The sequence below is a fragment of the Anser anser genome (assembly GCF_964211835.1).
Source record: "Anser anser genome assembly, chromosome: 9".
Classification (NCBI taxonomy): Eukaryota; Metazoa; Chordata; class Aves; order Anseriformes; family Anatidae; genus Anser; species Anser anser.
Window position 1 is genome coordinate 23,474,411 of NC_139729.1, and position 27,633 is coordinate 23,502,043.

Below are 27,633 nucleotides of genomic sequence, written 5' to 3' on the forward strand. Positions count from 1 at the left end.
GCTGGGCTGCCAGAAATCCAGCAAAAATCCTTTTTCTTTTTTAAATATAGTCCAATTCTCTGCAAATTCATTTTTTTCCCTCTGAAATGAGTGCACCTCTTTGCAAAGAGAATGTATCCAACATATTGCAGGACTTTCTTTTGCCTATAGTAATAACGATCACTCTTGGTCATGACGGAGTATAGCACATTAAGCTAATGGCTGTACTCTGGCCAGCAGCAGGAGACAGATTACTACTAGCAGCTTTAAAACAGATGCACATTTCATAACCAGGAGAAAATGTGCAGCCATCACAGCAGCGAGCACAAAAAGTACTTGAAAGTATCCTTTCCATTTTAGGAGCTCAGCAGAATACATTAACATATAGAGATAACTCACAAACAGCTAGTGTAAATATCAGAAACAATCAGGCAGCATTTCCCTGATTAATATTCTCTGTTTATATTCCCCAAGACAGTCCATGCAGCACACCAGGAAGAATACCCTAATTCACAGGACATCTTAAGAAAGGAGATAGTTTGGTCTCAAGAGGGAATTCCACAAATGCTGTACCACCTGGACTCTATTTAATGACATTTGTGAAGGATTAGCTATTTCACAATAGCCAAGGTCACATCTCAAAACTTTCTATCCTAGTCGTCATTAGGAGCAAAAAAAAAAAAAAAAAAAAGAAAGGCGTAACACCATATGTACTTGATCACAAAATGAGCTCAGAGGATCACTGAAAGTGGAGACAGAGAAATCCCTCAGAATTTTTACATAAGGCTGCTAAAAGCCAAGCATTCCAGATTTTTCTGTGGACTGACGTAGCCAGCTCATTGCCATGCTCTTTCCTCAACTGAGTTAAGACAACATGAAGCAGCAGAGAACCCAACTTTTGCTTGTTAGCTCTGAAAACAGGCTTTAACATTCTGAATTCTGCAAGTCCACAAAAATTCAGTCCATTAGGAAGGCCGCTCTCCTATTTGCATGGTGTACATGAAAGGGTTTTGACGTTTACCACAGAAATAACCTTTTCATCGCTAATGAGTGGGACAGCAAGGCATGCAAGATCTGCAGCGTGCTGGGGAGGCAGAAAGGGGGAGGCAATGAGGGGCTTGGGACAGGAGCTCCACCAGTGTAGCCTCCAGCTGCAGGCTCCTTCACAGCAAGGGGGTCTGACAGGATGGAGAAGAAGAAATGCCAGGCTGCTGCAAATGTGCCTGTTTTGTGCAACTGATGGACATGCCAAGATATATCCTGAAAAGCCAAGAGAACTTATTTCTAATGAAAACACCAATTGAGAGGTGCACAAGTGTAAAAATGATACTGTTACCTGTAAATTATCTTGTATTTTCCATCTCTCCCTTTATCTGATAAGGCAACCTCGTAAGTACAGGTGTAAGGCAAACCATTGTTGTGTCTATCTGCATTTAAAAGGCCGGTGGGAGGTGACCAGGAAAGTAAAACTGTTCTTGCTTGAATATTTGTTACCTAAAAAAGAAACAGAAGTTACTCTGAATTCCAAGAAAAACACCACCCTCTAAGCATTTGCCTTTTGTTCGCATCTTTACAACCGATTTCTTCTAAATATGAAATTTCAGAGCTAGAGGTATAAAGTCACAAATGATCATCAACAACACAAAAATACAAGTTCATAAACTAATCTGTAGCAGGCGAGGAAGACAGAGTGAGCTCGCAAGTTATCATCTGAGCATCCATCAGAGGACTCCTCGCAGCCCTCCTGAAGTCCCTGCTGCTGTGGCCACTGCCAGAAGGCAAGTGGGACTCAGCGGAACAAAGATGTCATCCTGTAGATCGTTTTATAATTATTTTTCTAAAGCGTTCATTAGTGAGATTCTCTAATAAAACTCCAGTGGCATTTTCAGTCGTCACGTTTCTTCTCATAATCTGAAATGGCAACAATTCAACTGCCAATAATTAAAAAAAAAAATCAATCTGCAAAATTACCCTGACTCAAAAAACATAGGGGATAATCCTAACAGAAGTTTAACCCATCAATTTAAAATTATGTCACAAATCAATCACTTTATGTCCTGACAAAGGCTGCATTTATGATCTGTGGTCATCATTGGGTGCAAGCAGACAATTGGCTATCACAGAAATACAGCACAAAACGGTAATGTGCGTCTTCTAATAAAGTCCAGAGAAAATGCTCTGCAGCCTCAAGCTGTCTGCCACCAGCTCTCCAACTTTCAAAATGGAAACAATAGCCTTTTCCTTCTGTACTGTCAAATGTAAAGATTTTTTTAGGATAGTAAAATGTGAGTTTTTATATCATTTATTTACTTCTCCTACACATTAAATTTCACTAGTTTTATCATTTTAATGGCACTGTTTTTTTTAAAAGCACTGTTTCAGAAGGCGTGAGAGGAATGATGCAGGTGCTTGGTTACACATTTCCTACTCTTTTCTTGAAGGTTCTGAGCACCTTACCCATAAACGATGTGGTAACAAAGCATTAACATTAATTTGCTATTTAAGTGGGATTCCCATGAAACAGCTCAGGTTCAAGTTTGGATTCTGTCAGAACGCACCCAGGAATGGGTTGGAGTATCAGGGTTCAAGGCCTGTTTGTTTCCAAACCTGACACTCAGAGGTTAAAGATTTTCATTTACAGCAACACATTTAGTCTTGCCAGAAAGAAAACCTTTGTGGAACATAACGTGAAAAACAAGCTGTAAAGCAACACGTTTTAAGTGGTATCAACCTTTTTTTGGTAAATAAAAAAAGATCGTGCATTCTTATATGAATTTTCATTGGACTTGTCAAATTTTTCTGATGCTATGAAATCAATGTTTACTTCAAAAACTTGGACCAATGAAAACTGATACCGGATTAGACAGCATATAAAAATCTTGAATGCATCAAATAAGACAAGCAAATTAAATATTCAATATAAATTTGTAAGTGAATTATGACAAAGGGATTTAGAGCTGAAAGTCTGTATTTCAAATAATATTTTGAATAGGTCATAAACATACATTACTACTATACCAGCTCAACCCATCAACACAAAGTTCCTTTTATTATTATGGAAATACGCTTGCATAATTGTTTTTCAAAAATTCAGACGGACTTGGAGCTTGAGGAATGATATCCTGCCAATGTTCTGTTGAAATGTTTTTCTCTATGACTGCTCTCAAGGACACACGTATATATTCTGCATATGGTTAAAAACTCTGGCCTTTCATGAACTTTAGCAATCTGAAAACAGTTAGGTCTTTTAGAAGTTTCTTAAAATAAGAGAAAGTGCATTGTGGACTAACCGCTAGAAAACATTAAGACTAGTATTCTGAAGGCAGTGTGCACACGTTTCCATGCAGTTTCCAAAATCAGCTCCTAAGCACAGTGCTCCTCCAGCTACCCGCAACTTCTCACTGCTCCGTTCTGCTGCCCTGCTTTGGTGGCATTAAGTCCACACCTACTGCTGATGGCAATCTTGAAATACAATCCTTAGGTGCACTGGGTACACAAAGCAAGTGGAGTAAAGCAAGAGAGAGCTTGCCTGTACGATAAAGTCAGAGAAGGCAAATTTATACACTCCCTGGGTATATAAGGCAGCACAGTCCTGTGTGTGTCAGAGAGAGCGCTGGGAACAGATTTATTTGCATGGCATGAGATAAACCTATCTGCTGCTCACGGACTAACAGGCTCAGTATCGTATCACGTTTACCAACCGAGGGCGTATCACCTCAATATCTGATTTAACGGCCAAAGCCACCACTTCACGCAACTCCTACGTGGAGCAAGAAACACTCGTTCTGCTATGAAAAAGGGCAGGTTAAAGAAATGGGGTTATGGTGTGCTGAAAATAACGAGCAGGCACTGGCAGGCCAGCTCAGTAGCTCTAACCTCCTTTTGTCTCGCTTATCCCTGGGGAAACAAGCACCTTTTGGAAGGTACTGAGCAGCTGAGCAGATCTGGAGCAGCACTTTTTGATGCTGTAAGGAACAGGGCAGCTAATGTCACACTGCTGGGGCTAGGTCCCTACTGAACCTGCAGACATAAAAACTCCAGGTAGGAAACAGTTTACTGTTCACTACTACTGCTGCCCTAAATCCGTCCTACCAAAATACAAATAGCAGAGGCACCTTGTCAGAGGCTGGGCAGGAAACACGGCTTCTTTCGAAGTACCGCACCCTGAATCTCATCCCTAAATTCACAGCATTCAGCTCTTCTGGCTTTGCCTTCTAGCTGAGAAGTAACAAAAGATTCTCCCACAAGGCGTTTTGTATGTCTCGTGAAAAGCACAGTTAATTAGTTTTTGAAAACTTCTCGGTTTACACAGTAAATGCACGCTTTATACACTATCAAAACTTGGTGGTGTAAATAATTATTTGATAAAAGCCCCTGGGAAAGAATCCCAACTCCTGCACTGCTTTAATAAGGTTACAAGACTGATGAATATCAGCCCTTCCAGTCTTTCAGGTAATGAACAATGTTTCTGTACAACTTTCATTATCTTTCAAATTCCGGGTTAGCATTCACAGGCATCGTGTGGTTTGGGGTTTTATTGTGTGTGTGAGAACTACACTGAAAGCAACATTCATTTACTCCCTTGAGGGCACTGTTTGAAAGACTTGGGGGTCAAATGAATGCACGGTTATTACCGGGTCGAGATTTCGCTTTTTGACTATAGGCCTAATCCTGCAATTTTAGGCAAAAACCCCTAAGATTAAATATGAGTTTCAGTGCAGAAGTCAGCAGGAGCAGGCTGCCCTTTGGGAAGCCAGATTCTGCTTGAGCCCTGATTCCCTGCTGCTGCAGCCCTGTCCCCATGCCCTGGGAGGTGCTGTGCCCTGAGCAGCTTCCCAGCCTCTCCGTCTGCTCTGCCCCATTTCTGAGTGCGGGTTCAGGTTTCCTTCCCTCAGCAAGGTATTTGCTTCAGAGAGTGCTCACTTGTCTGCCACGATGTGAGTTAAAAACTAAGAGAGATAAATAAAAGCATGAAATGTTTCTACTATTGAAAACAGGCTTTTTTTTTCCATTTTTTTTAATCAATCATTTAAAAAGTGCTTTTACGTTGTACTCAGAAAGGTGCATCACAGAGGGACACCTGGACAAACTAGATTAGAGATGGCTTTACGTGACAGCATGGCTGTGAGTCCCCTGCAGGCACTGAGCATCCTCAGGATTTGTTCCAACAGCGAATCCCTCCGGATGGCTTCACCGCTGCTGATACCTGAGATGGCCACTGGCGTGGACGTACCGCAGCCATATATGCTGCAGACACAGCACCCCTCTGCATGCCACTGATTTACTGCTCTGTATCCTTCTTTTAATTGTGCCATTTCTTTCAGAACAACTGTTTTTTTATATACAGTTTCTTTCCCATTAACATATGTGTAAGGCTCACCAGAAAATATGGCCCAGTTGAATATTTATGCATAATGATACATTTCTTTCAGATATAATATTGATTATGTGCACGGATAATCATTCATAGCAATTAATGGTTTGTGGTACTCCTATGAGTTTAATTACTCACAAATGTCTAAGTTAGAGAGAAAGTAATAGATAATTCCCAGTATTCTTTCACTACATGTCATTAACATTGAACTAGGATGTCATATTTTAGATTTATTTTAAAGATTCCTAGTTTTGAAATGATTCAAGGAAAATTAATTTTTGTCTATTGGTACTTTTTTGCTCTTCTCTACTTAAGTGCTCTGGCTGCCATAAATCTAATTACATATTGTGGGTCTTTATTTAGACCCACAATACCTTTCTGGTTTCTCATTTGACACACCAAATTAGAAAAACATCACATTCAAAGGCCTTACAACCAGATTTATTAACAACCTTACCTGACCGTGGTCACACCCAACATCACGGTTATTTACACAGTGATTCAATTTCCATTACAATTCATGTGCTTTTATGGTTAAGAGAAACTTAGAATATAGTAATTACCACTGAACAATAGAATTAGCTTAATTTAATCATGATTGCAGATATAAATTGCTCATGACAAATAAAATTAAACCCAGGGGAAAGGGGGTAGGAGCTGTGTAAATCACCACAACGTGCTGGATTCCCCATGACGCTGTTAATACTGGGAGCTCCCTGTGGAGAGTGACTGGTGCAATTCCTACAAATACCCTCAAGCATAAAAGATGCTTAAAATTTATTCCCGCTGACCACATCCCTGTAAAATGAGTTAGATATATACACAGGCGGCAATCTGTAAAGTAAAAATTCAGAGAAATTTGAAATCACCAGTACGCTGTGACACAATCTACTTATCATATTTGCGATTTTTGTAGTTGGTATGTGGTAATTCTGGAATTTTGGATCACGTACCTGTGGCTTCTCCATTCCAGAAAGAATGTCTTGAACCCTTTTTGTTTCTGAATCATATTCTGCAAAACAGAGAACGTGGACGTATGAAAAAAAATAAATCACTGAAATGAAACAGAAGTGTCAGCTACATCAACCATCCCTCAGGAAGCTGTAAACAGGACGTGCAGGTTACCTGCACACGGGCATCAGCTGTTTTCCTAGTGTGAATTTAAGGTATGCAGCTGCATAAATACTAGTTAGAACAGAGAAAAAGGAGAGAATGGAAAGGTTAGGATTATTTCTAGAGGCGTCCTCCACAATGTTATTAAGGGATTTGGTTTCACAGAGCAGGAACACCCTCTTTCCAAGGACTGCCTGCAGAGGAGGCCTGGGCTTTCCACAGCCCCGGTGCTGCTGAGCCCAGCCCCGGTGTGACACCCCAATGCCGATACCCACAGCCTCCTGCAGCCACAAGGCCCTGTGGCACCAGGCCCCTGCCAGAGACGTCGTCTCCTCGCCCCGAGCTTTAAAAGTGGTGGCAGAGTCTGGTGGGCACAGCCCCGGCAGCAGCTTCTCCACTCGGAGCGACCGCGTCCCGCCAGGCGACTGGCACGGCAGCTCTCGTGGGGGGCCGCAGTACGGGGCGGGAAGGATTTCTCCCAGATTAGATGGATTCATTAAGCACAGAAAGTGCCACAACAGTGATCATCTGGGCCGTGGAACCAGCATTCCCCTCACCTTTTTCCCCGAAAAAGCCTTGAGGTAAAGCGTCAGCTTAGAGTAATGAGGTGACACGAAGCAGCTTTATTCCTTTTGGACCGCAGCACTGAGAGGCCTCGCTTTCCACTACACTGTTCTCTAATGGAAAACTAGGAACACTTTTTTTCTTTGTCTTTCTTTCAAATGTGAATGTTAAAGGTTTGCTAGCCAAAGCAGAAGAATATATTCCCCAACCCCCAAACAAAAAAAGACACAAAATTTGGCATAAGAAGCAAAAATATATACTAATAAAGAAAAACGGGTAAGATCACTTCAACAGCCTTCCCAACTGATTCCCCCAAAGCCTGACCTACTTCTTGTAGCCCAAGAATGCGTCTTTATTTTTGTCTATGACCTGTTTTAAAAAAGTACATCTTCTTTTTAAAAATTCCATCCGCTTGGCTGCCAAAAAATAAAATTGGCTGAACGCTGATGGCAAGCCTCCAGTGTAAATGCCCATCTCTCCTACAAGAATGCACCTTGGTGCAGAGAGGCAATGACAGATCTGCTGCTCCGTGCATTCCTGGATTCCTTTTGGTCTCAGCCACTTGGAAAAGAAAGTAATAGTAATAATTCAGAATAAGAGGAGGATAGCATGATTGCTTTTTTCCATAGTAGATAACCCTTAGAGTGTATTATAAAGTGCATAAACCGTCAGGGTTTAGCCAACATAAGATAATACTGACTACACAGACATACTAAATTGCTAAGGAACAGTTTGAGATGCAGGTCCAAGTGAAAACGTCATCTAAATTGAGGGGGCTCAGAACTCAGGCTTCCCTTTAGCATTATTACAGATGCAGAACTGCGCCACAAAAGGCTGGATCCAGGTCTGGAAACTCTGGAGGTCCTGTAGGCTTATCTCGAAGGGATGTTAATAAGAAGCAGCTTCTGCAGCTACAGAATGCAACAAAAATGCTGCTACTATTCTATTGAAAGTTTATGGTTATTATGTCACCCTTAATTACAACCCCCAGAAGCTAAGCGTGAATCATTCTCAACCTTAAATCCCAAACATGTGGACTGAATTTTCTTCCCTCTCTCTGCTTTCTAGCAAGGATGCTATCTGTGGCACACTAAGCAGGAGAAGAAAATAAACCCTGGAGCCCAAAGAAATCTCACTTCTCTCTCCTGTGAAAAATGATCGCTTTGTACAGTAACTAAGTCCTCTGACCCTTACAGGTCAGGGCTGAAGGTTCAAATTGTTCAAAATACCGGAGCTGACTTTAAGACCTAAGGGAACTGGGTATACTCAGCAAATAAATAATAATAATTTAAAAAAGTACCTCAGACTTCTCCATGAAGAGTCCAAATTTTTTGCTATTACCTCCCTAAGTATGTAGTGTGTTCACAATGAAGCCCGGAGTATCAGGCACACTGAAGCCTTGCATTAATAAGGACACGTGCACATCTATGCGCACAATGTGGACATTTACGTCCCCAAGAGTATATACAGAAACTGGAGATGGGAAGTTTTCTTCAAAGATTATGGGGAGTGGGAATGGGACATACACAAACCTAAGGTGACAATGTGAGCACAAAGAAATTAAGAACTGAAGTTGATCCTCATGGCCCAGACAGCTTGCCACAAATATTAAAGACTAGAATAATACATATACGGGTAGGCGTTACATCAGATATACCCTATGTTGCTGATCTGCTGGTACCATGAACCATTTTACAAAAGCAACAACAAAGAAAGAAAAGTTTATCATAAAAATTGCCCTTTCATCACTAGCTTTGAAAGCACTATACCATATGCAAAGAAAGATGTGTGCCTTTGAGCTCTGCACTGAACTAAAATAAAAAATGATTAATAGGTAATGCCACGTGAAAACAGTGCAAGTGTAAAATTAAAGGCAGAAAGCAACAGATATGCACAGATATAAACACACATAAGAGCAGAGAATAGCTCAGGTTGGAAGGGGACCCCAGGAGGTGATCTAGCCCGTCCTTTGCCTCAAAGAAAGAAAAAAAAAAAAAAAAAAGCGCAACTTTGTCCCATGGAAGCACTAAACAAAACAGAAGCTACCTGCTTTGAGAGAGAAAGTAGCTGACAATTGTCACAGCCTTCTAGTATTTCAAATAGTTAGTTTCCCATTTTATGGGCCATAAAAGTTCTCAGGCCGCTATGGATGGTTGATCTCCTTTCAGTAACAAATGCAATTATTCACAGTCTCCTGAGCTAGACTAAGCTAAGGAGAACAAGACTTGTCAGGGATCCCTCCCTCAGCAGGAAGCTGGCCTCACCTGCCAGCCCCTCTCATAACACATTAAGCATCAAGCTCAACATCCTTCTCCCACGCCAACTAGGAGCAGAAATCCCTTGGAAAAAGAAAATGAGACAAAAAACATCTTATATATTCTGCAGTGATAATAGAGAATGGCTGAAAAGCCTTCTTCCTGCAATAACGCCTACCCCATGGCTGTTGATAACCATCACACGTTGATGGCTCTTCTACACGATAAGCTCACGGGAGTACTTTGGGATGAGGAGTGTAAGCTCACACACACAGGTGCAGTGGTAGAAAGGTGGAGAAGAACAGGAGGAAGAGAGGGGCCGAGAGGTCCTTTTTTGCTTTCCTTTCATGACACTGGGCAAGGAAGTTCAGCCATGTCAAGGAAGAGCCCAACTAACACTTCAGGTCATTGTCCCGTTATAACTTTTCCCCTCAACATCTGTTCCCTACATCTGCCATGGCAAAACTCTTCATCCTAGGAGGAAGCTGGGGGTGGGGATAAAATCCTTGTGAATGCTGATGGAGTCCTCCGAGGGACAGAACCAAAAGCTGAGTTATCCTGCAGTTCCCAGCGTCTAACAGATATTGTAGCTGTCCCAAGGTACAAAACGAGGTTCTCAATCCTAAACTGTGGGTTAGTTGGATCCCACGTACCAGCTGTAAGACCTGGATTACATCTGAGTTTGTATTTTGATCATCTCTCTTTTTTCAAAGTTTTGGGTCATTACCAAAGCTTCACAGATATTACCAGGAGTAAATGCCCCCCAAAATAAGGAATACTTTCCCAGCAGCTGTTTGGTGCTAACAGGGTTTCAATGCTAATTCTTGCTGAACTAAAGCCTTTCATTATACGCTTCTGTTAGCCTGCATCTATGCTCCTTTCTGCACGTACAGTACAAATATAATTTTCAGACCTTTCCAACAACACTTCTGAAATCCAAGAACAGCTTTAAGAAACAGGAAAAAAATATCTTTTCATTTCAAGGTAAGTTTGAAGTTTCCATGAATAGTTTTCATGTTTGCATGAACAGCAGCTGTGTATGTAAATGGTTTGAAATAGCTACAAGCTCTAAACTAATTAACATTTTCCCATTGCAAATACAGATTTTAGGTTTGTTCTGCATTCTTTCCTTCACAGAAAGGAAGAGGTCCAGCTCAATACTTAGCTTCTGGCCACAGAAAGTATTTACTGTTTCAACAGCCTTTCCATTCCAGAGGAATGACATCAGCACTAGCACTTCACAAACTTTTGGTCTAATTCTCAAGCAGAGCTCCATGCTCACAGATATGCCAGTCATAACATGACATGCTTTCTCAGAATTTGTTCCAGATTTATTGGGGCTGTGACCAGCTTTAATGCTAGGAAAGATCTTTTATCAGTCACGTACAGCACAACCTGCAAGAAAACAAACTCTTCAAAACACAGCACAACTCCTTTGCGAACTGCCTGCTGATGTCAAAGTTTAAGACACAAATAGACTTTTTCTTTTCAGATAATGGTAGAAATTAAAAAACTCCTCATACTAGGACAAAGCAAAAACGTCAGATGCCACGCGGCAGCTGAGTCACAGAAACGAGGACCACTGGGGATGTCACACAGTCATCAAGTCTGTCATCCCACACTGAAACACAATCACACGAGAGATGCCTGATTATTTTAATTTTAAAAAATGTAATAAAACAAACAAACCATGATCATGGCAATCTCACACCGATCCGAAGCTGGGCAAATCTACCACAGTACGTAACTCTCCTCGTCATCACAACGATTATCTCCTAGACTCTCCCTGCCACAGCTTAATCCTATCACTCCTTTCCTGCATAACCACTGCAGAGGAGTTCATCCCCACTTTCTTGCTGCAGCCTTTCACATATTTGAAGACATTTTGCTTTTCAAATTAAGCAAACTCATTTCCTTTATAAGCTCTATTTACTAGATCACAGATCCCACTTACTGCTTTCCTTTGGGATGCTTTTTAAAGTGCTCGCCACCCTTCTGAAGAAGTGCTACCAGCACTGGCCACAGCACTGCAGCCAAGCTCCCAGCAGGACCCGGTTACACAGCTCGCTTTGAGGCTGCTGCTTCTCATCGTCTACAGGGCAACTTGAAATTTTTTTTGGTAGTCTACTGTATCTCCCAGAACTACTTTGCAGAACTACTGCATAGTAAACTAAACTAAACTAAAACTAAACTAAAATAATGCAGGTTTGAGAAAAACTAGCTAAAATGGAATACTTCGTTCTTGCCTCTATCAAACTGTTTTTCTTTCAAAGCCAATTGAGTTTGACTCATGTCCTGTTGTGTCCTCCTTCCCTCTCTCTTAACCCATCAAGCACTGCCAATCCTACCAGAGCCTGATATGGACTTTAATTTAATAAGAATCAATTCTTATTCCATCCCTCAAATCCTTAATGAAAATATTGAATAAAGTAAGACCTAGGACAGATTGCTGCTGAATATAATTTGATGCACCTTGCCAGCTTGTCCAGCGCAGGACAGTGCCATGGATAAACAGCAAGGGTATTTGCTAGCAAACGGCTCTAACAGAGCAAAGCAAATCCAGCGCCATACTGAACACACATGGCTTTATGAAACGCTTTGCAGCACCACTTCCACAAAACTTTGTGAGTCCAAGAACCAAAAACTTAGGGAAAAAAGTCCATTTTCAAAACAGTCAAACACACCATGCTAAAATATAGGAGGATTACTAATTAAGCCTAAAAGTATCAGGATGAGCTTTCAATTCTAAATACTCAGTATTTCAAATATTCTGCTAATGACATGAAAGCTAACAAAAACCATTAGCAAGAAGATGGCTGCAGCTCCCATACCTAAGCTAGAGGGCTTGGAGTTGTCCAACTTCAAGAAAAGATCCAACCATTGAAGTGTTCTCATTCTTAAAAAAAATAAAAATAATAAAAAAATTGCAGTGTAAGAGAAATCTGCAGAAATCTGTTTTCTGACCTTAGTAAGGAAAATATAAAAAACCTCTAGCAATCCTCACTAACTGAAACGTATGCCTCTGCACCACTGTAATTTATGCATAAATTTAATTTGCTACTTTAAATGATCACTTGGCCATAGCTCATATCTATCAATTTGATAGTTTTACCTCGACTGCTGTAAGTATCCTACCATCAATGGGACAGGATACTTCAAAATATCTGGAGTGCAAGTTCAGTTCATACGGTTTATCCCTCTGTTTCACGTCAGCATTCTGCAACTCTAACCAAAGATATCTGCTATCACTTCGACAAGCATCAGATGTTTTCACATCAAGCAGATGTAGAAGCACTCAGCTGTATGTAACAGAGTCACTTCTGCTAAAATTTGTTTTAAAAATAGAAGTTAATTGCATTCAATCCTCCCTGTCCTCCAATATTGTTTTGATGCATATTTTTTGTTGGGACGCATCAAGGAAACTAAGATCAGCTGCACCTACAAGGCAAATGAAATGCTGGATGCAAGGGACAAACGGAGTGTAAGTGACATGTTGGGTTTGTTTTTCTCTGCTTCTTTGTTGCTACTGCTGGGACACAGTAATAACAACTTCTGCTTTACTGGCTGAAGATCTGAGTGAATTCCTACTGTGAACACGCAGTTGGTCCATTAGAAGGCAGAAAAGGGCTTTCTTAGGAAAATACAGCAACCGCCCCATCTATATCACATACGTATTGCTTCTTAAGAAAGCACTTTGTACAAATTACAAGGAAGATAACAGATGCAATGCACTACATATGGCTGCAGCTGGCTGGTTTTGAAGAAACATCAAATCAAACAATGACTTAACCCACAGAAACCGAGACAGCACAAGCTGAATCTGCTCTAACAACAAACTCCGCTTACACACAGGACCTCTTCTTGGAGAGCTCTTTCCTACTTTTGACTTGCTTTAGCTTATTTTCTATGTTTTTATTGTTATTTTAGGCATCGTCTCTTTTGCTCTTACACAACAGCAGCCTGCGTGCTATGTGGGTTTGAGAAGACAGGAATCTGCAGACAAACACAGGCTGACTGCACCAGCTGCCACATGCAGTGGCCACCAGTCTTCCCTTCTGCGAGGCACGTTGAAAAATGGCTTAGCTGATTCATAGAAACGTAGCTAACCAAGAATAACCATGTTATATACTGTTGTTTTTTACTAGCATAATTTAAGTGCTACAGGCTACAATTTAAAAACGCTCCCCTAAGTTGTGCTGGCATAGGCAAAACCCCGTGCCTGAGCAGGCAGGCAAGCGTCCACACGTGCAAGATAGGTAAAGATACGCCACACACGCTAATTCCTACTCATGCTGGCAAATTCTCATGTGTGAAAGCTATTAATAAGGTTCGACAAAGGATCTTTGCAGCTAAAAATGTGAGTCTCTGCAGCTGGATGTAAAGCCCTACCGCTGTCATCAGCTGAGAGATGCAGCACATCTGCCTTCTGGCCAAGGAGGGGACAGGCGGCTCTGCTGCGTGGGTTACGTGCTGAAGGGGCACCAGGGAGAGCTGCAGCTCAGTGCTGTATGTACCTCATCGGTCAGATCATACAGGCAGGCTTGGAAAATATTTTTTTCAAAATTAGACAAACAATCCTTTCCAATTAACAAATGGTTTTAATCACTGTCCCTTCCTGCTCTTTGCCCGATTTTGACTGCTGAGAGAACTGCTATGATGTGAGTTTATTAGTGTGTGTTTGTTTTAAACAAGCATTACCTCTCTTCTTTTTTGACTTTCTTCCTTTTCTGCATCATTTGTGATTTGGCTGGATTTATAGGAGCTACAATTATTTGATACATCTTTGCAAAACACTCCTCTACCTATTCTTTTAGGAGTTTTTAAGTAGACTACTTGCAGTTGGCGTTAATGCCTTTCATTTGAAGCTAAGATAAAATGTTCTAATTTGAGGAGGCTGAAAGGCCTGCTTCAAATTCTCCTGGAGCTCCTGACTCACAGCTTCTGGGTAAAAATTTGATGTTTCATTTCAGCTACAAGCTTTGCCGGCAAACGGTAGCCTTTTTTTAGAACAATGAAGTTCTTCAAGCATCTCATGGGTTTCTACGATAACTGGAATGTGTGGCATCGCCTCATCCCTAATTCCTTTCATTTATTTGCGCGCTGTTCCATGCCTTCCCCCTCTCGGTTCTCCTTATTTCCTGTCACTTCAGCCCATGACTGCCTGTCTGTCTCGCCTTCATCAGTATTCAACAGCCACGGTCCGACCTGGCAGGGCAGCCCGGGCAGCCCTCCAAGTCTGAAGAACTGAGCGGTCATTCAAAAGCAGAAGTAACTTCTGCCCAGATCACCACATTACTACTATTATTACTCCAAGCTGCCACAAACGACGTGGTCGAAGAGGCCCCGCAGGTTTCCCCAGTCCAAGGGAGGAGGAGGAGTGGAGGCCCAACTGCGCCTCTAAGTTATCGATGCTCCTTAAATTGTGAAAGGCCTCGACAGCGACTCAAAAGGAGGTCTGGCTGCTGCCAGCTGTGAAGTGACGTTATCTGGAATTTACAGACGCGAGATTTCCTCTCGGAAATAAAAGGTTCCCTTCAGTCACGGCAACTGACTTCTCAGCAGCTGGGCGATGTGAGGGCCAGAAAGTCACGGATCCGAACAACGAGGGGCAGTCTCACCACTTCTCCTCCCAACTGAGCCCTACGTTGATGGAAAGCACGAGCTTGACAGCACCAAAAATTACAATCTTCTCCTCACGGGCCGGTCAGCGACAGCTCCGCTGCATCCTGCCACCAGCTTGAGATGCAGCAGACTGTGTCTGCATAAAATTTGTCTCCATCATACTTTCACTCCACGGTCCTTCTTGCTGAGACAGCCAACAAACAGGTCCACCCATGTCTGAGGTGACCCCTGCGCCCTCTAGGATGTGAGCGGGAAACACAATTCCTGTCAAACACAGGCTCTGACGAGCCTCCAGCGTTACCAGCCCAGGCGGCACTCAGGCGAGAGGTTTTCCAGCCCTGTGACTGCAGCCCCATGCCAATGGAAACAGCTTTCTCTGAAATACCATCTCCAGTGCAGGGAGACGATGGCATCAGAATTGAACCTAAAATCAAGCTTGCTTTTTCTTAACCTTCAATACAGCCATACGAAAAAGGGCCTTTGATGATCTGCCCCTTACACACAATAATAGCATTTTCCTGATCAAACAAAAAACTAGCAAAATAGCCTGCAAATCTCCACATTTGCACAGGAAAACAATCAGACAGCACAGCTGAAACAAACTCCGTAGGAGCTCCAAACGTGGTCTGGATTAAACACTGCTCCTCAGCCAAAATTAACAATCCCCTTGGCAGCGAGCGCCGTAAAGCCACCGGGTCTGCTACAACAATGCGAAGGCAGCAGAGCGCTTTCCGTGCGCAGAGGCGTAGGGGGTGCCCCTCAGAGGCTAGGGAGCTTTAAGAAAATAACCGCAGGCCCAAGTTTGCCCTCAGTCACAACTACCCAACCTCGCTTAAATCAGAACAGAAATTAATGGAGAAACGTCTTCAGACTTCGTTGCAGGCAATGGAAAGATACTATGTTTTAGGAATAACCACTTTTTTTTTTTTTTTTTAAATTCTTGGAAAGAGTCAGGGAGTCATTCATCTTCTACAAGAAAGCAAGCAGGCAAAACTTTATCTAAAGCAGGACACATCATATATGTATTCACTGTACTTGATTTTAACATTTACATTGAAGTAGAAATTTTATTTCCATGCACTATTTACAGTATTTGCGTGTTTAAAAAAATTAAAAGCAGACTTTTCCTGTGGAATCTAAGAAAAATCACTCAAATTTGAAATACGAAGAGTTTTCATGGAACCTGCACTGGGATTTTCCACTGCCAAACCAGGTGAATGGCTACAGAGTCATGATGTCTTGTGAGTGAACCCCATCCTAGCTTTTCTGTTACAGATGACATTATTAACCTCTTTTTCCAGATGAAAGCTACGCGATAACCAGATTGCAGGCAGCTGGGGGGACATGACAATAACCCAGGAAAGAAAGAACATTTTTTTCATTCCATTGAGCCCAGCCACTACACCTCAGCGATGGGGAAGATGAGGAGCTCCCACTGTCCTCTAAATCAACTCGAACACCGACACTTTGACAGCAGAACAGAAATAAACTGTCTTCCTAATGACGGAAGACAAGCAACTTACTCAAATAATCCCAGCCTAAATTATTTTGCAGTCAAATCTGAATGATGACCGGCCTACGACTACTTGAACTAGAATTATATTAAATAACATTTCATAAAGAGCAGATGTGACCAACGCTATCATTTCCGAAGGAGAAAGCAAAGTGAGTTTTGCGAGGCAGCAAGTTGTTTTTGTACAAACTTTGGCTTACGGCTGCGTGCAGCTTTGCAGCCGTTGGCTTTCCGTCTGCTCCCCAGCTGTGCCCCCAGGCCCCTCGCACAACTCCTGTGCACGCCGGAGCATGAGAATCATGCACTCTGCTCAGCCTTACGGCTCGTCTGCTACCAGGAACAATTTTGAAACACATGTCTCAAGTGAACCCAGCATAAATCCATTTCACTGGCAGGTGCTAAATTCCTACAACACTTTTTTTTCTTTTTTTTTTAAATAAAAAAGGCTTCCATGATGATACTAAGTACCCTCCCATGTCTCTGACATAAGTAAAAATCCCTGGTCTGTGTGTCCATACCAAATAACTATAATTAAGTTGGAAGAATTGTCTGTGCAAATGGCAGTACTCCATGGGATACAGTCAATATACAATCTCAGATACTTCAACCACTTTCACCACTGAGAATCTTTGAAATATTCAAAATATTTCTCAGAAATATCCACCTGATTACAGCTCACTGGGAAGGCTTCAACAAAGCTACAGGAATTTCAACTTGATCTGGATTTCATTGCTGAGATGAAATTCAGACAACAGTCACATGAATCAGTAAATCAAAGCAGCTGCTTCTAAGCACAGCTCCTTGCAGAAGAAAATAAACAAAAAACAAAGCCTCAGGCTTCAGGACAAAATATTTTATAATAAACCTTGGAGAAAATGGAAATGGCCGCTTCATTTTAAAAGAACGTTTATCCATTTTTTAATTGCAATACTCAAAATTTTGGGAATCAAATTCCATCCTTCTTCAGAAAAGGAAACTCAGTGATTGGTTTTGTAGCACAGCCTAAGAGATGTAGATAAACAAAACCCATTAACTTCAGTGGGATGTGAAATTTCAATTCATTGGCTTTGTAAATCCAGATGAATACACAAACAGACATTGTTCAGAACATCTGGGTATACAAAATAGGGTTCATTAAATTATTAGGTGTTTTATTTTTTATGCTCTGGAGGGAGGAAATGTTCTACCTCTTCACTAATAAATCCCTCTCCCTTCTGGCTCGATGTCCCAGATATGTCCAAATAAGGGAAATTTGTTTCCCCTCCTTTGTCGGTGGTCCACATTATCTCCTGCTAACTGGTGAGAATACACTGTTTATCTTGTTCTGAAGCTCTGTGACCTTTATGTAACTTCTCCCCAACACAGGGATTTAGTCACCGAGCATTTAAGCAGGATGAAAATGTGCTTGATATATTTTTTTTCTGTTGGTTAGCTATCTATAAATTACGTAAACTCCTAGGAGAAAGTCTCAGACTCAGATTTCAGTCTTCTGGATTTGACTGTCGGCTGCAGCAGAAGCTGCAAATTCTTGAGATAATATGAAGATCCTTTAGGGGAAGAGGTTGTGCCTTACGTCATTCAGCACCAACTTCCTGATAAATCACGGAGCAGATAGCTTATCCAGCTCCCCTCGGCACTGGTAACACGAGACAAGGGAGGGATGAAAGCAGATGGGACAAATAATATCAGGGTCTAGAGGGGTTGATGAGGATTGTGAAAAAACAGCCTTGGGGAAAAAATAAAACAAGGAATTTTAAGTCACCAGTAAGGTCAAATGACAGCCCTGGCTCCTGACTTCCCCCCTCTATACTGTATACTTACCTAGATGGACTTTGAGCTGCGTTTCTAACAGGCTAGCTTGCTTATTAAAGTTAGGAAGCTTCAGTTAAGGTTTACTTTGTCTGAGCTTCTGCGATGACACTGAAAATGCAACCAGAACCGTGCTCAACCATTCTGCCCTAGTTGTGTCTCAGAGCCATGGAAGCCCAGGAGACCAACGTGGAGCAGCTTACAACCATGCCAAATCAAAGCGTCCACAGCTACCAGATGTTTTGTTTGTATTTTCAGGTACAGAAAGGCTGGATGAAACCAAATTTAATGTATTTATGATCACCTGTAAAAGTAGTTGAGATTCAAGATAGAAGAGCATCATGAAAATAAATTAAAAGGCAAGGGATTATCATCTAAATAGGAGTGTTACCAACAAATTCTAGTGCCTAAGTTATGAAGCTGGTTCTTTCATGGCCGAGGGAAAGAATAAATTAGCACAGGGCTTGGACTTGCTTTTCAGTATCACTGTTCTGCTTGTGATATTTAGGTTTTACATTGTGGGCCTTTGATGGATAAAGGTAAGTCAAATCCCAAGGCTGAAGAGGAAACAGATTTATCTTTTCTCCCTCAACACAGCGTCTTTCTCAGTGAAACTGGATAAACATCTCAGTGATTCTTTTTGCTGAAGAAAAGCCATAAATTAAGTCTGATCTGGATAAATTCTTGCATGCATACAGATTGACATGAACGTGGGAATGTACTTTGCTTGAACTCTGCATGATGTCAGTGCTTCTAATACATTCATCAGTCTGTAGGAGCTCACTTAAGTGGACAGTTTACGTGATTATCACAAAGCATTCTGTGGTGCAGGATCCCTGCAGCCCAGCTAACAGACCCGGCTCTGGTACACAAAGGTGTACTCATCACACTAAGATCAGAAACTCATAACCATTTCACTTTCTGCCTGGACAAACAATTTCACACCCTATTACCTTGGCAAAAATACAAAACAAAGACTGTTTAAGAAGTATTCATATATCCAAATAAAAATGAAGAAGAACACAAGCTCTGTCATGATGCAGGAGATGAGGCAGAGGCACAAGAATATCACACTGCAAATTCCCTGGTGCCACAAATTAACCATGGCTTCTCAAGGTCAAGGAGTGCCCTAATTAATGCATCGTATTTCCTCTCACTTAATAAAAATATAAAAAAAACAATACACATACAACACGCTGCATATTTCTAATTAGACATGAATCTAAACAATTCAGTCAGGTAATATTATTTGCTGAAACTAAAAAGAAAACACAGCAAGAACAGTAACACGATTCAGATTTCGTATGTGATGATCTACACTCACAAGATCCAAAATGTTTCCGTTTCCAGTAAATAGCGCTTCATATTTCATTACTCAGTATAGCTCTAAAATTCATGTATCCTGACAAATGCATTTTAGTCTTTGGAGTGTTTTTTTTAACCATGCTACTAATAAAATCACTATGTCAGTTTTGACATCTTGTCTTCAGGAGACAGTCCTGTTAAATCTCCTTATTTTATACTGATTTAAAGAACCAGAGGAAGCTGCACTTATGCAGGGGTATTCCATATGTCTGCAGTAGAACCATTTATGATAAATTTTGTCCGCAGAACATTTCTACACTGGTATAACAAATGTCCTCACCAGTATGTACAAAATCCCAGACTGGTTTGGGTCAGAAGGGACCTCAAAGCACACCCAGTCCCAGTCCCTGCCATGCAGGGCCCCCTCCCACCAGCCCAGGCTGCCCAAATCCCACCCAGCCTGGCCTTGGGCACTGCCAGGGATGGGGCAGCCCCAGCTCCTCGGGGCAGCCTGTGCAGTGCCTCACCTCCCTCACAGCAAAGAATTTCTTCCTGATGTCTAATCTAAACCTCTCCTCTCAGTTCAAAACTGTTACTCCTTGTCCTGTCACTACACTCGCTCCCTGTTCCTCACTCCATTCATCAATTCCTGGCTAAGAGAACATAAACATTACATATATTGCCGCAGTGTTTCTCAGCCCCAGTGCTTACAGGGAACAGAAATAAAGAAACTACTCTTTTAAGCTGTTAAATCTGTAGAACATACAGATACAGATACATACACAGCCCAATTAACTTGCAAAACCGATTCAGGACTAGAATAGAAAAGAATTGGCAGGATCCAGAATGAGTAAGTGGAGGAACTTCGCCTGGTTCCTGTCTGCGCTGAATCACATCTCCCTCAATTTCCCTTTAATTCGCAGGCTCTGGAGTCGTCAAACTTGACACAATTAAAAAACAAATTAAAAAAAATAAAATAAAAACCCACCCTTTTTCTAAATATATTTTAAATGTTACAAAGCAAACGGAGATCAGGATGGGCTTGAACCAAGAACCCCGCCAGCTCCATTTATTTCCTACGTTGTCATCCACCCTGCATTACGTCCTAGCGGCTTCCTGAGCATATCCCACACGGCTCGAGGACACTTGCTGACAGCGGTTCTCGGGAGCATCCGCCCAGGCTGACGGCACCAGCCAACTCTACCTCTGTGTCAGCAGCTTGCTGGTGGAGCTGGAGCACAAGGTTTTCTATATGGAAATGTCGGCCTCGCAGTTGGGGCATGTTGGAAAAAGGAAAAAAAATGTAACTGGCAGATTAGGAAGCAAGAAAAGAGATCAGTATTAAGAAATACTCACTTGAGTACTTCTCTTTTGCTGAGTTCAGTACTTTTAAAGTGTTTTCAGAGTAAAACCACCCTAGTTAGAAAGTTCTCTCGCTAAGCCCATTTTCCAAGCGTTCCTGCCACATTCACCTCAACCAAATGAGCACAGGGAGGTAGTCGTATCTCCTGACAAATGTCCAGCAGCAATACAGGCAGGGATAGATACAAGCAATGGTTTTCACCTTTGGGAACACCTCAAGCCTGCTTTAGTGCACAAACTCAGACGTGCAAAACCTCAGCTCTAGGAAAGCACCGCCTTTGTGGCTTTAGGCTGGTTGTGCACCTATGATAACGGTATTACAAAGGCTTATGATCCATCTAGTCTCTCTGTAGAGTTGTTCTAGGGCAGAGAACGGGTATGGACAGCTTCTGCAAGCCAGGTGTACGTTGAGGTGCCGGTGAAGCTGCCTGCCCGCAGCCCGCTCGGGTTGTTTGTGCTGGCAGCCGTGCCCCAGAGCCCACCCCGCCGACGGGCAGGATGCACGCACCAGCTCCACCTCCCGCTTCCCACTTCTGCTCATGGGAGCGCTCTAGTTTTGCCTATCTTAGGTTCTTGAAACTTCAGTGAGAGCTAAAAAAAGATTTTATCTGATCTGAAAGAAAAAATGTTTTAGTGGCACTGAGGCAAAAGCATTATAAGAATGCTTAAAACTGCTTGCGTTCCCACCGCGCCTGCGGTCGCACACAAAGCTTCCCAGCTAGCAGATCATTCCACGACCAAGGAGCGAACCACCGAGTGCATGAGAAGGAAGTGACTCAGACTGAAATTCATAAAGGACAGCATGAATGGGACAGGATTTCCGCTTACAGCTCTTTTACATGGCGAGGCTCCTTTCAAAAAAATAAAAAAGGAAAAAACAGCCAATCCCTCCACTCCTGGTCAAGTTTTAAACCAGCTCTGTAGAAAAGCAGCAGTATGGATTCAAATCAGAACCTCCACGGGCCTCCAAGCCCTCTATCTGTACAAGACACTGTCCATCCTACCACAACAAATACACGGAATAGTTGCTAACCTTTCAATTATAAGCCATTGGTTTTCGTTTCTTTTTTAAATTTTACAATGGCATATTTCTAGCATCCAGCATAAGCCACAAATCTTTATTTACAACTCTGTCTCCCTAAAGAAAGACATGATGCCGTCATTGAAAAAGACCAGAGAAAACGTACATCGTTTACATATTCCAGCATCATCATTCATGTACTCAGTTTCAGCACTATTGATGATGCTGTCACCCCATCTCTTCCACCAGTGCTGAACCAGCTCTTTGGAAAAAACCCTGGTTCTTTGAGCATCGTCAGGGAGCAGCAAGGCATTGACACAAGGCAGAATGTTCCAGGAGCGCTTATGTGCATAATACACGCAATTAGTGGGTATTTTATGGAAAAGTACGTCATTAACTTAAATATCTCATGTCCCGTAATCTGGAAAAAGTAAAGTTGTCCTTGCATGGTCTGATGAACATTTTCTCCAGTATTATTCTTACAGCACTGTGCAATAACCTCGCTGTAGTCATAACAGAGATTGCCTCGAGGTGCCCAGCAAGAAGCAACACACCCCTGCAAGAAATCGCTGCCGAGAAATGATGCTCGGGCAGCCGCGTTACTCAGACACACGGGTACCAGACCCAGGAGCAGAAATGCCTGTCGTCCACTTCCCCATCACAAAGGCTTGCATCCCCTGCCCACACATGCAGGGACTCCAGCCGCCTTCCCTGGTGCCAGCGGAGCAGCGCGCCCGCAGCGCTGTAAGGGCACGGCACAGCCCCATCCTGCGATGCTGCGATGCCCAGTGCAGGCTGCTAAGCTCCTGGAGGGCTGAAGCTGCTGCGTGGTAGCACAATCTGGCGATCCAATGTGGTTTCTACTAACTGCAGCAGTAAGCAGAACTTCTAACTCAGTGAGCAAGCTCCTGCTCCAGCAGCATGCAGGGATCCTAGTCGCCCTGCCAGGCAGCCGCTCGCCTGCCCCAGTCCCAGGCCGGCTCACCAGGTCGCTCTGACACCCGAGCACCCACAAAAGACCTGCCAGCTACCATCCCACGTGCACGCCGACCTGGTAGGGAACAATAAGCTGTAAAACACACCCGAACCTCAGTTAACAAACTCTTGTAAAGGAACCTATCGCCTTCAGTTCTCCCGCACCTTTCTCCAAGTTTTTCTCTGAATTCATACATTCCTATGTGTCTCTCAAGGGGTTTTTGGTTAGTCTGGTTTTCCAAATCAAGACTCTTATTCTTTACATATGATACACCTTTTATAGTTTTTCCAGGGTACTCTGCAGTTTTGGAAGCAGCAACACAGCATCATCAAATTTTTAACTAGTGGCAGACTTGAATCTACACACACACAGAGCGTAAGCCAAAACAGCTCTCATTGCTGTTTCTAACAGATAAAAGGAGAATGATGCTACAGCTACCAGGGAATAGTCACGAAAGATAGGAAGGCAACGGGTTCATCTTACAAAACAAATATAGCAGAGCAAACTCAACGTTTATATTTAAGTTCACACTGTATTAACGCTGTCTTTATGTGTGGGTGGTAGTGTTTTTTGGCATAGTTACTAGATCCATATACAGGCGGCCGGTCGTAAGCCGGAAAGGTGCAATAAAAAGGAATTAAAAATAAATAAAACTGTCTTTACCATGTGGCTCTTGTTCATTAGACTTTGGGCTGCTTCTTGCTCTGCGCTCTGGCTTCTTTACTCCTGGTGCCCCCCCGCCGCCTCCACTGCTTGCTCCATTGTGGCTCTTTGCATAACCATTATATACAGTTGTGCAGCTGCCTATATGGCTTTTGTAGATGGATGAAGGAGGACTATTCAGACGGTTTTGGCGATCGATCTGCCTGTCTTTGAGTTTTTTGTGCTGTGGTTTGCTGTACTGATCTTCCCTGGTAATATAGCTGGACATCCCATATAGTGGTATGATTTCTGAAACGAAAGAATTCACCCACATTAAGTCAGAACAGCAACAAAATTCCTCAGAAAACCAGATTTCTGACTATCTCCAAATTAAATACCAGAGTTTCCTTATTACTTCTACAACAAACCATTTATTTCTAAGAAAGCTTTTCTGCAGAACTGATGAATTTTTTGCATCATATTAAGTGTGCTCACTTGCTCTTTGAGATTTCACAATTCTTTGGATGAATGTGTATCTGAAAGTAAAATACAGTAATTGGGGCAATCAGATTTCAAGGAAAAGTCCACGGAGACTAATACTTTGGAAAAAAGCCTTCCTAAATTCATTAAGCAATCCAGCAGATTCTTCCCCAGAACTTGACTGGACAGAATAAGTGGAGATGCCCAGCTGCAATCGTGTTAGTCCCACCTGCCTGAGGAGAGAAATGGAAGTGCAGCCTGAAGTGAAAGCTTTGGGTTTTAGAACAGGAGCTGAAAAGATAAACTATCTAAAAAAGCTTGAAAAATATTACAGGTATTACACACACATTTCAGATAAACATTAAATACATTCCCCACCTCAACATATTCTTTACAATTTTGCTAAACCCATTCATGCGTTATCATGAACACTTCTGAAGCAAGCAGGCATCCCACCCAGCTATTAGTAGCCTTGTTTTTAAGCTGAGATCACCATGTATACTGTATTATAACTTTCCAAGTCGTTTCAGCTAGCTAGACTCTTTCTTTTCTATTTCTCTGCTGTCTTGCCCTTTACCTTTCCTTTTCTGGTTACACAATCATATTTAGATTCTCACATCAACTACCTGGTTAAGAACAGCGTGATACAAATAAATACATTTTTGTTTACAGTACAAGCCATTTGGCAAATGGGAAATGATGCATGACTCATGAGTACAATACTCACCGTTTCAATTATTTTAGTATAGGTCACAGGTATAGGTCATTCCAGTAAGGCAATCAAAGATTTATTATTTTTTTTTAAATTTAAGTTGAAACAGCCCCTTAGTATCCGTAGGCTATAGAAACATTCAACATCTACTTCGCCAGCAGCTGAAAGCCCTTATGTTTACCTAACACGCTCCAATGCTTGCACACAACACTTTGTTAAACTCTCTGACAAACTGCACTGCTCCTTTCTCAAGAGAAGAATTCCTCCCTATTTATCTGATGGGCTGCAGTGGTACTTTCCCATTGCCTTCCCTCAGGAAGTTAAATATCAGCTGTAATGCCCATTCCCCTTTAGAGGATGAGGTCTGTTGGTCAACAGAAACTTCAAAGAGTAGCATCACTAGATACTTCTCTTTCTCTCTTTGTCTCTTCCTTCCCACTCCAAAAAAGTCTTACTTCTGGTGATAAGGCTTGAGAATATTCTTTACAAAGTGTAATAACTCCATGTATTTTGGCAGTAAAATCATGAATCCAGAACTGATTTCCATGTCAAGCATCTCAAATACCTTTGCTGATTGCTTTTTTGGTTAATGCCCTCTTTCAGATTACACCAAGACTTATCTCCAGGATGGAAGAGACACAACAGTGCTAGTTCAGACAGAAATACGCTGCTTTCACTCCTTTTATTGCCATTATTTACTTATGGCCTGATTAGGGTTGCCACGCTACCCTCTGGTATCAGACGGTGCTTTTCGGTGACTTACTGCCCAGTCTCAACCAGAACAACAAACAGAAAATGCCTGTTATTTCTTGGAAAACCTCTGTGGCTGTGACCTGCTGAGGGGCAGAAAGCACAATGCTGCCAACAGGAAGCGGTATTCGGCTTTTCCCACTGGAAATGACTGTGGCAAGTCCTGCTCGGATCTAGCCCTCCTTTACCACCCTCATTCCCAAGCCAGGCCTGACAAATTTTGTTTCTGGGTTTTCTGTACAACGCTGCATCGTGACAATGCAGAACAATCAGCGTGACTCACAGCCCTAGTTTGGAACACAGGATGAGAATTGTTTCCCACTGTATTTACAAATTAAGTTAAAATTGTCTTTGTGTCTGCAACCTAGAGTTGCAACATCGGGTTGTCCTGCGTTGCTGCACTCGGGATGGTGACACACCCTGACACTTTCCTGCTCGGGCACTTAAAGAATCCCTGCAGGGAAAACCTCTCCTTAAATTCTCTAATCCACTCTTGGTTCCGCTAGCCCTTCGATCCCCCTGAATACAGGTGTGAAACGCCAGCACTTCCTTCCAACTCACCTTGTTCTCCGTATATTGTAGGGGGAAGATGATGCTGTGGGAAAAACTGTGGTGGCATGTCCCCGGGTCCAGTGACAGGAGGATAAAACGCTGTATGAGAGTTGTGAATGAAATGGGGATGGTGCGCCAGGTACGGAGGTAAGTGGTGGGTGGGAGAGATGGCCGAGGGATAGCTGGGAGGGTAACACTCCGGGGACTGCGGGGTAACCACCACCCTCCGAACGCCGGTGTTGTCTTCTATCACCTGCAAGGGAAGGCAGGGAAAGGAGCACGTTATGAGGCACCTGAACCGAACACGGTTTGAAAACAGCACTGGTCATGGTTTGTTCTCCCATTATAAAATGGATGGTCCTTCGGTTTATTCGTAAGCACTTTTCTAAAATTACTGTCAGGGCAAGCAACCATAGTGGTGATGTGGCTTTTTTTTGGAGACTCAGATAGCCACACTCATCACTGGGAGACTAATTATTGCTAGTGATAACTAGGTGGGTAAGGGACAACATAAATACTGTATTTAGAGAGTAAAGCAATTAAGAAAGGAATAGAAGGCACCAAAATAAGAGTACTCATTAGGGCCAATCTTACCTTCTGCACATCAAATTTCTGCTACTGATTTGGACAGGGCTATTTGAGGGAGTACAGAGTAAGGAACAGCTGGAAATTAACTGGCATTGCTTTTGTGTGCGCACAGAGAGCTGTAAGCTGCAGGAATGTGTTGTGTTGACACCCTTTTTCAAAAGACTTGCTCTGTTCACAACAGGTATCTGTTAAAAGCAAACCACAGGGCAGAAGTTTTCTTCTGCTAGAGAGCTCGTCTATATGTCCACGCAAATCAACCCTCAAATATGCATAGCTTGGCCCCAAAGACCATAGTCAAAGCATGTAAAACCAGATGTAGGAAGGTGGAAATGTGCTTAGGCTGAAAATAGTTTTTCAGCTTATATTTTTTCCAGAGCTGTATTTCTGGAGACCAGTCAACCAGCCCAATTTCGGTCCAGACCTACGAGCCAAGCTTTTCTTGAAGCTTATTCAAAAAAATTTCTGCCATTTCGGGAACTTCAAAATACAGCCACATAGAACAGTTAATGTTACTTTGATTCTGTGTGTAGAAATGCGTAAGGTAGAAAAACATGAAGGAAGCATAATCTAGTGTCAGACAACAAACAGGCTGGTCGGAAACTATTTTTTCTAAACTGACTGATGACACACGGGGAGTAAATAATGTATGGGATGAGTGTGTTGTGTGAGAGAAGTGAATGGCACAGCTTAGGGTCCCATCATTGGCAGCCCAGACAAAAGGGCAAAGAACAAAGCTTCCTGATGTGCTGATGAAGACAACCCATGCTAAGGTTTTTGGCAGATGAAGTCTAGTAAATTTTAAGCATCTGCCAGAAGATGCTGCCACTTTCAGCCGTTTGCCACCACATTTGCTGGAGACATCCAACCTCGCCAGCAGCATCAGCAGAAGAAAACCTGTGAAAGATTCCCACGCCCCACTGACTCCAGTAACATCATCACGTCTTAGCCTAAACCACAAAAGAATCATTTACGCTGATATACCCCGAACTGAAGCAATCGTGGCATGGGCACACAAT

General features: G+C 42.4%; 1 protein-coding gene across 1 annotated transcript in view; it reads right to left on the reverse strand.

Annotated features, from left to right (window-relative positions):
- FNDC3B (fibronectin type III domain containing 3B) overlaps positions 1 to 27,633 on the reverse strand; it is a 183,740-nt gene that overhangs the window by 63,560 nt on the left and 92,547 nt on the right. Inside the window, exons 5-8 of the mRNA XM_083848894.1 lie at positions 26,039 to 26,282; positions 23,557 to 23,844; positions 6,307 to 6,365; positions 1,316 to 1,473 (exon numbers count right to left, since the gene is read on the reverse strand). Coding sequence (XP_083705020.1) covers positions 1,316 to 1,473; positions 6,307 to 6,365; positions 23,557 to 23,844; positions 26,039 to 26,282 — 749 coding nt within the window. The remainder of the gene's footprint in view (positions 1 to 1,315; positions 1,474 to 6,306; positions 6,366 to 23,556; positions 23,845 to 26,038; positions 26,283 to 27,633) is intronic.